The sequence below is a fragment of the Haliaeetus leucocephalus genome, unplaced genomic scaffold (assembly GCF_000737465.1).
Source record: "Haliaeetus leucocephalus isolate CR32 unplaced genomic scaffold, Haliaeetus_leucocephalus-4.0 Scaffold219, whole genome shotgun sequence".
NCBI lineage: Eukaryota > Metazoa > Chordata > Aves > Accipitriformes > Accipitridae > Haliaeetus > Haliaeetus leucocephalus.
The window spans coordinates 298,193-306,710 of NW_010972655.1; the positions used below are offsets into that span (position 1 = coordinate 298,193).

Genomic DNA, 8,518 nt, shown 5'->3' on the forward strand with positions numbered 1-8,518 from the left:
CCAGGCTCTGGCTGCATCTCAGGGAAGGTGCTGGGCCCCCCCTTGAGACATCTGGGGGCCCCCCCCAACCAGGGCTCTGGGGGGGCCGGGGGGCACAGGACCCATTTCCACGGTATCGGCCCCAAAATGCAGCTTTTTCATTAAATGTGTAAATGGTGTTTTTCTCCCCTGTGAACATTTCCTCCACCCAGAAACATGCGGCAGCTGTCACCAGGAGCCAGTGCCACCATCCCCAGCCCCACGGGTGTCTGTCCCCAGCCCCATGGTGTCCCTGTCCCCACAAGCTCCAACCCCCCATCAGATGGTGCCACCATCCCCAGCAGGAGATGGTGCTACTGTCCCTGTCCCTGGTGGATGCCCAGCCCTGTTGGCAGCCAGGGCCATCGTCCCTGTCCCCACGCCACGTCCAGCCCCACCAGGAGCCAGTGCCATTGTCACCCCAGGCTCTCACCCCGCCATTACAGAAACCCTCCTGCCCTGTTTGTGCACGGTGCTCCTTTACTGTGGGGTGGATGGCAGCAGAAGCGGGGGGCAGCACCATGCAGCCCAGGCAGCTCCAGCCTCCCCAGGCTCAGGGGGTCCCGGCACCGTGGTGGCATTCAGGCTGCGTCTTTGCCTGGCCGAAGGCAGTTTGGCACCAAAACCAGCCACTTCCAGGGGCGAAAGCTCCAGTTCTCCATCACAGTCCCAGGAGGGGGGACCAGGGGGGCCATGTGGGGTCCCCAGCTGCTGGGGATGGACAGGAGGACAAGGGGCGGCTGCGGCACAGCAGCAGGACGGGGTCAGGAGTGTTTGATCTGGAGCGTTTCGTACGTCTCCTGGCCCTCACCGCTGAGCCCCTGCGTGGGAGAGGGGGTTACAGGATGCCTGTCGCCCCCCCCCCAACTGCCACCCCCCCTCCAGACTGTCACACCACTGTGGGAGCTTCCCACCCAAGATGTGCCCCAGGGAAGGGCCCCAGGGAGCTATGGGCTGTTGGGGGGGGGCCACACCCAGGGTGGGTGCTCCCAAAGGGGTGTGATGGGGGGGGGACAGGGCACCCCGCAAGTTACAGCACCCATAGGATACAGCACCTGCAGGGTGGGGCATCCCCACAGAATGGGGCACCCATAGAACGGTGCACCCAGTGGGATACAGGCACCCCAGGGGACAGGGTCCCCCCCCCCAGCAACAGCAGCTGTGGGTAGGGCCCCCCGGGATGCGTCACCCCCAGGCTGACTTACGGTGTAGATGGCTTCTTCCTTCTGCTCCAGGAAAGTGAAAGAGAAAGAGTTGGGGAGGGGGAACACACATGAAAACGCCTGCCCCTGCCACCCCCCTGCACTCCTCCCTTCACTCCCTGGGGAAGTGGAGGGAAGTCATGAGGTTTCCTGGATTTCTTCCCCCCAATCCAGGAGCACCAGAGCCCCCCCCCACTTCCCCTTCGCTTTCCCCTTTCACGGCTACAACACTGACTGGGGTGGGCACTGGCTGGGAGAGCCTGTCCCTCCTGGGATACCCCAGCCCCAAACCTCCCCAGTTCTGGCCACGCTTTGCCGCCAGCACCGTTACCTCCTTGACAGCTCCCTGCCGTGACGCTCGATGAGCCAGGAACTGCAGGGGGGCAAGGGGGTTGCCCAAAAGCAAAAAAAAAAAAAAAAAAAAGTAGTAAGACGAAGAAGCCCCTGCACAGGTGTGAAAGCCTTGGGGCACTTGCTGTCACCTCCCTGGGGGTCCTCCCCAAAAAATGGGGCCTGACAGGTGGCCACAGACCAGATCCTAGCACTCACCTTGAGGCGGCAATAAAGGACGGTGAGAACGATGCCATAGAGGAAGAGGATGGCGTCCAGGATGTAGCAAAGCTCCGGCTCCATCAGGGCCTCTGGGGAGGATGGAGGGAGGGGCGTGGGAGGGGGTCCCCAGGTCAAGCATTGCTGCAGGATGGATCCTGCACCTGTCCTGGCTGCCGAGAGCTTGGCTCTGCTGCCTCCAAGCATCACCCCTTTCCACACACTGGTGACAGCACAAGGTCGCAGGCTGTGCCGATGTCCCCTTGGATGGTGTTAGAGAGCCCCAGAGCCCACGAGAACTCACCCTGGGGTGCTCCTCCATGCCACAAGCACCCGGGTGGACTTCAACAGATCCTGCCTCGCCCCAAAGGATGAGGACACCGTTGAAGGAGCCAGCCTGACCGCCATGCGCCCACCCAGCCGCTCCCCATCCCCACGGGACCCCCATCCCCACCTGTCTCCGGGGTCCGCAACAGCAGCAGGGCAGCGGCGAGCAGCAGGTGGGCACCCATCCCTCCACGTGGCCCCGAGCAGGGTCCGGCAGGCTGGGGCTATCGTGCCGGAGTCAGCAACCACAGAGCCAGCGCCTTCCTGCCTGCTTGCGCCGCCCCCACTTCGCTTCCCCCCCCCTCCGGCACCCACTGTGCTGGGGAACCGGCCAGCACAGCTGTCCTCTCTTCCTGCAAAGGGCAGTGGGGATGTTGCTCAAGGCAAGCTGTCCTCAAGCGTCACCCGTCCTTCTCATGCCTGGCCCGCCCCAGCCCTCATGGCACCACAGCTTGCCGGCCTTGCTGTGGTCACCTGGGGGGGCTGCAGGAGCACCCACCAGCCCTGGGCGGATGAAGGCTGTCAGGGAAAGCCCGCAGGCTGCAGGCACTGGCAGCACCCAAACCTAGGGTGTTGGAAGTGAAACCCCTGGGGGTGTCTCCAGGCTCCCCCCGGCCAGGGAAGGCTGCAACCATGGGAAGGGGAAGCTCTCGACCACAAGCCTCACATGGGAAAGGGAGGAAGAGTGGGGCTTCACCGGGTTTCAGCTGGAGAAGGGCTGACGTGAGGACAGAGACGTGGCACTGGGCAGGCAGGACCCAGTTTAGTCTTTATTTGACTCAGATGAGGAAGGGGGCGCGGTTGGGGGGGGCCGGGGGACCCCCCTGCCCAGAGCAGCGCACACAGCAGGAGACAGGCATAGCGGGGCCAGCCAGGGCTGCCATCTCACCGATCCACTTCCCCAAAGACGATGTCTTGCGTGCCTGGGGGAGGGAGAGAGGGGTTAGGGCATGATCAGCCCCCCAGAACAAGAAAGGAGCCCCCCGATAGCTGTGGGAGCCCCCAGCCCCAGGAAGGAACATACCGATGATGGCCACGACGTCTGCCAGCATGTGGCCCTGTGACATCCGATCCAGACCAGCCTGAAGCAGAACACAGGGACCCCCATCAGCCCACAGTCCCACCTCCAGAGTACCCCCGAGCACCCATCACCCTGGCCCCAGGCCTGCCGAGGTGGGAGGGGGATGGCTCTGTCTCCCAGGTTTGCACAACAGCAGAGCGGCCAAGTGGGGCCCAGCCCAGCTCACCGCTTCCGGAGTGGGTGCCATGCTGGCAGCAGGGCCCACTGCCCCCTCCCTGCAACTGGGGGCAGGCAGGGGAGGGGATGCTGCCCCTGCCAGCACAGCATGGCAGGGAGGAGTGGGGGAAGTGGTCAGTTATCAGCAGAGAACAAAACCAGCTGTAGTGGCAGAGGCACAGGAGGCAAGTTGAGGTCCCAGAGGGACCCCAGGGGACATACAGGTGGTGGCCCACAGACCCCTGCTCCAGCCCACCATGTTGGGGAGCCCAGCACAGAGAGAGGGAAAGAAAGCTCATCCCAGGCTGCGCTTGTTCCCTCCAGCCCAAATCCCACCCTCGCTGTGGGCCCCAGCACGGCAATGCCGCCGGCCGCCCCAGCCTCCCCTACCAGGTGAGCGAATCCAGGTGCCTTGATCTTGCAGCGGTAGGGGCGGCTACTGCCATCCGAGACAAGGTACACGCCGAATTCACCCTGCAAGGATGTGGGGACAGGGTTGGTGACACTGGCAGGAGGCTGAGGTTCTGTCTCCCAGCCGCAGCATCCAGCCCTCAAACACTGGTCTGGTGTGACAGCAGAGTCCTGGGGACAGGACAGCCCACCCAGCCAGTGACAGGACCACCACGATGTCCCCAAGAGCATCACAGGGGAGCCAGAACACCCTTCACCGTGCCAGAACCCACTTCCCCCATAACACCATGAGAAGTAGCACCTTGGGGGCCTCGATGGCCGTGTAGGTGGCTCCGGGGGGCACCTGGTAGCCCTCCGTGTAGAGCTTGAAGTGATGGATCAGTGACTCCATGGAGGTCTGCGGAGAGAGGAGGGTGCTGTCACGGAGGATGTGTGGTCAGGTGCGGGCAAAAAACGCTGCCCATCTCCTGCCTGTGCCTCATCAGCTGGTGATAGGGAGCAAAGCATGAGAACCGGGGTGGTAGCTGCGTTCACATGGCCACTGGCCATAACAAGCACGTGGGATGATGAGGAAGGGCAGCTTCCAGATCTCCTCTGTGACAGCCCCTGCCTTCACCAGGGTGGTTTTTCGGCCCAGCTGGGCTGGGCCTGGCAGAGCCACAGAAGGGAGATCCCCTCCCACAGCACAGGGCTGGACCACCACAGGGCTCAGGAGCAGCTTCAGCTGGCAACAAACCTGCCCCCAGTGCAAAACTGTCCTTCCTGCCCACACGCTGCCAGACCAGGCAGGGACAGTAGGCAGGAGGCCAGGAAGTCCCCAGCTGAGCTGGGGGACGGATGCAGCAGCAGATAACACTGGCAAAATCCTCAGCACAAGCATCTGACACACCAAACCGCATTTCCTGCTCACCAGCGCCGACGTGCAGCCGGCAGCAAGGCCTGGTGGGGGAAGTAAGTGCGTTTACCTTCATCTCTGCCCGCTTTGGAGGGGAGATTTTGGCATCATCTACTTTGATCTCCCCCTCAGGCATCTTGTTGAGGCACTGGAGGATGATACGGAGGGACTGTCGCATCTCTTCCACACGGCACAGGTACCTGTGGGACCCAGAAGCCGCTCAGCTCGGGGCCTGCGCCCTGTGTGGTGGGCACCCCGTGGGGAAGCCGCAGCCTCACCACAGGCCCATGGAGAAGGCGTGACCCTGCCAAGGCCTCCCATAGGCCCCAGCAGAGCCGGCATGTGATGTACCTGTCGTAGCAGTCGCCCCGGGAGCCGATAGGGACGTCGAACTCCACCTGGTCATAGACGTCGTAAGGCTGGGTCTTGCGCAGATCCCAGTGGATCCCTGAGCCCCGGAGCATCACCCCACTGGGTGGAGGGAGGTGGGTGAGCAGCCCACCCAAAGCAGGGGCCCCAGCCCACACCAGCTCCGGGCCCTCCCCATGCCCCAAAGCAGACCCTGACACAGGGGAAAGCAGCCATGCATCCACAGCCCTGAGCAGCAGCCACAGGAGGATGGCTACAGCCAGGCAGGACACACAGTCACAGCTCCTGCCACGCTGTGGCCACCAGATGGCACTGCCCTGACAGTCAGCAGTGTCATCGGTCCCGAAAACGGCTCTGGGCTGAGACCTTTGGACTCAACCCCAATTCTTCTGGGGGAGACAACACAGGTGGGCAGTGGCAGGAGGCTGAGCCCCCCACCCAGGTGTCCCCAGGAGCCACCGGACCCACCTGAACCCATAGTTCAGAGCCTCCTCCGCTGTTATCACCCCAATGTCGACTGTGCGGTTCTTCCAGATGCGGTTGTTTGTGAGCATCTGCAAGCAGCAGGGCATTAGTCACCTGTTCCCCACACCAGCTGCCTCTCCCCGATTATGCACCCTCTTTCCTGACCCATGTCACCTTATCACCACTGCTGCAGGAGGAATAACCCTGTGCTGGCTGTGCCCAGGGGACAGGCAACGCGAGACCCCAGCCCTCAGGGTGCTGGGAAATGGGGACTGTCCATCTCTCCCACGTTTTGAGCAGAAGCCTGGCTCCCATCCTGCCTCACCTCCTCCACCTCGTCTATCCGCATGGAGAAATTCTTCACGAACTCGTAGATGTCATCCATCAGTCCCAGGGGCAGGTCCTGCATGGGGGGGGAGAGGGAGGTGAGCCCACGCACGGCCAGTGGCACTGGGGACGCGGGCAGGGAGACACCAGAGGGGCCATCACCCATGCAGGGACACCCGGCACATCCCTGCCAGACCAGAGGGGCTTTGCAGGGAGCCGGGGCACAACACAGCTGCCCTTACCTGGTGCACCCCGCCAGGACGGATGTAGGCAGCATGCATCCGTGCCCCCGAGACCCGCTCGTAGAACTCGAACATCTGCAGGGACAGAGGAGAGCCCACTGCTCCACAGCACGACCCCATGGGCAGCACCGAGCCTCAAATCCGACCCCCTGGTACGGCCACGCTGCCCTTTACCTTCTCTCTCTCCTCAAACATCCAGAAGAAGGGGGTCATGGCCCCAATGTCCAGCGCATGCGTGGTCACAGCCATGATGTGGTTGAGCAGCCGGGTTATCTCCGCGAAGAGAACTGGGGTCAGAAGGGGCACAGGGGGGTGAGCACCTCCGGCCCTGCGCCCCCCCTGCGGAGGGGGAACGGGGGCTGAGCCCCCAGAAAGCTGAGAGCTACGAGCCCTCAGCAGGGCAGGCAGAAGCACCTGCTTCTGGGACGGGAGCTGGAGCCCCCACAGAAAAGGTAAGGGGATGCATGGGGACACCCTCACCTCGGATCCACTGAGCCCGCAGAGGTGGGCGGATGTTGAGCAGCTTCTCCACGGCCAGGGAATAGGCCTGCTCATTGCACATCATGGAGACGTAGTCAAGACGGTCGAAGTAGGGCAGTGCCTGCCAAAAGAAACAGCCTTGAGCACTGGCTGCTGGCACCTACAGCTGGGCAGCAAAGACCTGGGACCACTAGGAGTGCTTGGAGACTTCACCACAGCCAGGGAGCATCGGGATGCAGCCCCCAGGCACAGCATGCTCAGGAAGCATCAAGTACAACAGCAGCCATGAAAGCAGCCCAGAAGCTACAGCACCGGGCTGGAGCGGACACATGGATGGCTCTGCCTTGGGATAAGACTTGAAGGAAGGCAGACAATGTCCCTCTGCGAGAGTTTTCCAGCTCATAGATGCAGTGAGGGCCCTAATCCTGCACCCTTGGCACACAACAGCTGAGAACCATCTCTGCCACGCAGCTGTCACGGTGCTGCCTCAAGCCGCAGCGGCCAGACAAGGCAGCGCTCCCCCCCAGCCCTGGGCTATTTCAAGCTCCATTTCTCCCGCTGGCACAAACATTAAACCCGATCAGGACAATAAATCAGCAGGGTCTGTTTACAAACACTGCTGCAGACCCTGACAGGCAAATAAATCCCCTCCCAGTGCACCGAGGAGGCTGTTGATGTATCTGATCAGACAGCTGCAGACAGACAGACACCAACAGCCACTCATGTCCTAGTTTTCTCACCCTAAAAGGACACCCCTCGCTCTCCCCACAGACAGACACCAGACCCCAGGACGGGGAAGCACTGGGAGCCCGCTGTGCCTTACCTGGAGGTACGTCTTGTACTCGATGAGCTTCTCGGTGCCTCGGTGCAAGAGGCCAACGTGGGGGTCACACTTCTTCACCGTCTCCCCACTCAGCTCCATGACCAGCCGCAGGACCCCATGGGCAGCTGGGTGCTGGGGTCCAAAGTTTATGGTCAAACTGGAGACCTTTTTGTGAGCCACAGGGTCCTTGTCTGCTCGGGGAAGGAAAGAGGAGAGTTGGGCAGGGAGGAACATCCACCCCCAGAAGCACCGCTGCCTTGAGCGCCCTCGGCCTTTTCTGGCAGCACGGACGCTAGACAGATGTCCAAGCCGAGCTCAGTGTTTGGCCGGACATCAGGAACATGGTGTCCCAACCACAAGCTCCTGTCTCAGCCCAACGCAAGACCCCTGGGACAAGTCCAGGGGCCTCCCAGGAGGCTCAGCCTGGGCTGGCCACTCTTCCCAGAGCACGGGGAGCCAGACGGCTTCCCAATGCTGCATGGCACCATACACCTACACCCCCTGAGACCCAGGCACCCACGAGACACTCAGGACAACAAGGCAGCCCTGAGCATCCAGTGAGCTCCAGTCTGGCCCCAGGCACCCACCAAGCAGCAGCCCTGCATATCCAGGGGCCCAGGATATGCACAGCAGACCTCCACAGCACCCACTGGGCTCTTGCTCCAGCCACGGGTACTTCCCCTGAGTCCCAGGCCCCAGTGGGCATTCAGTGAGCCCCAGACTGACCCAGGACAGCCCCTGGCCCCTGTGACCCCAAAGCTGATATCCACCGAGCCCCCACGAGGTCCTGAGTGCCTCCTGGACAGCCCTGAGCACCCACAAGGAGTCCAACTGGCTCCGGAGCCCACTGAGCATCCCCCAATGTCCCCCAACAACCCCTCAGGGCTCCCTCGGAGCATCAGGGCCCCTCCAGGGCCCACCCAGGGCACCTGACACCCCCCCATGGCCTCAAGATCCCCTCCAGGGCCTGCCCAAGGACCTCAGGGCCCCCCCCTGCCCCCCCCCCCAGGGCCTCAGGGCAACCCCCAGGGCCTCGACTCCCCCCTGAAGGGACCACCAAGAGCACCTGACACCCCCCCAGGGCCTCGGCCTCCCTCCTCAGGGGCCTCCCCAGGGCCTCGGGGCTACTCCAGGGCCCCCGGCACCTTCCCAGAGCCTCGCCCACCCCCCTCC

General features: G+C 62.9%; 3 protein-coding genes across 3 annotated transcripts in view; all 3 read right to left on the reverse strand.

Moving 5' to 3' along the window:
* The window catches only part of DCAF8 (DDB1 and CUL4 associated factor 8), a 28,759-nt gene extending 23,587 nt beyond the window's left edge, over positions 1 to 5,172 (reverse strand). Inside the window, exon 1 of the mRNA XM_010566879.1 lies at positions 5,167 to 5,172. The gene's annotated coding sequence lies outside the window, so the exon portion shown is untranslated. The remainder of the gene's footprint in view (positions 1 to 5,166) is intronic.
* FCER1G (Fc fragment of IgE, high affinity I, receptor for; gamma polypeptide) lies at positions 537 to 2,387 on the reverse strand. Its single transcript, XM_010566870.1, has 5 exons — positions 2,224 to 2,387; positions 1,770 to 1,861; positions 1,552 to 1,593; positions 1,224 to 1,244; positions 537 to 839 (listed from the first exon to the last, which is right to left on the reverse strand). The coding sequence occupies exons 1-5, from the start codon at positions 2,279 to 2,281 to the stop codon at positions 783 to 785; spliced, it is 270 nt and encodes an 89-aa protein (XP_010565172.1). The 5' UTR covers positions 2,282 to 2,387; the 3' UTR covers positions 537 to 782.
* NDUFS2 (NADH dehydrogenase (ubiquinone) Fe-S protein 2, 49kDa (NADH-coenzyme Q reductase)) overlaps positions 2,864 to 8,518 on the reverse strand; it is a 6,107-nt gene continuing 452 nt past the window's right edge. Inside the window, exons 2-13 of the mRNA XM_010566929.1 lie at positions 7,346 to 7,536; positions 6,523 to 6,643; positions 6,217 to 6,329; positions 6,043 to 6,117; positions 5,799 to 5,876; positions 5,477 to 5,562; positions 4,991 to 5,110; positions 4,710 to 4,839; positions 4,046 to 4,141; positions 3,724 to 3,807; positions 3,121 to 3,178; positions 2,864 to 3,019 (exon numbers count right to left, since the gene is read on the reverse strand). Coding sequence (XP_010565231.1) covers positions 2,982 to 3,019; positions 3,121 to 3,178; positions 3,724 to 3,807; positions 4,046 to 4,141; positions 4,710 to 4,839; positions 4,991 to 5,110; positions 5,477 to 5,562; positions 5,799 to 5,876; positions 6,043 to 6,117; positions 6,217 to 6,329; positions 6,523 to 6,643; positions 7,346 to 7,536 — 1,190 coding nt within the window. The 3' untranslated portion in view covers positions 2,864 to 2,981. The remainder of the gene's footprint in view (positions 3,020 to 3,120; positions 3,179 to 3,723; positions 3,808 to 4,045; positions 4,142 to 4,709; positions 4,840 to 4,990; positions 5,111 to 5,476; positions 5,563 to 5,798; positions 5,877 to 6,042; positions 6,118 to 6,216; positions 6,330 to 6,522; positions 6,644 to 7,345; positions 7,537 to 8,518) is intronic.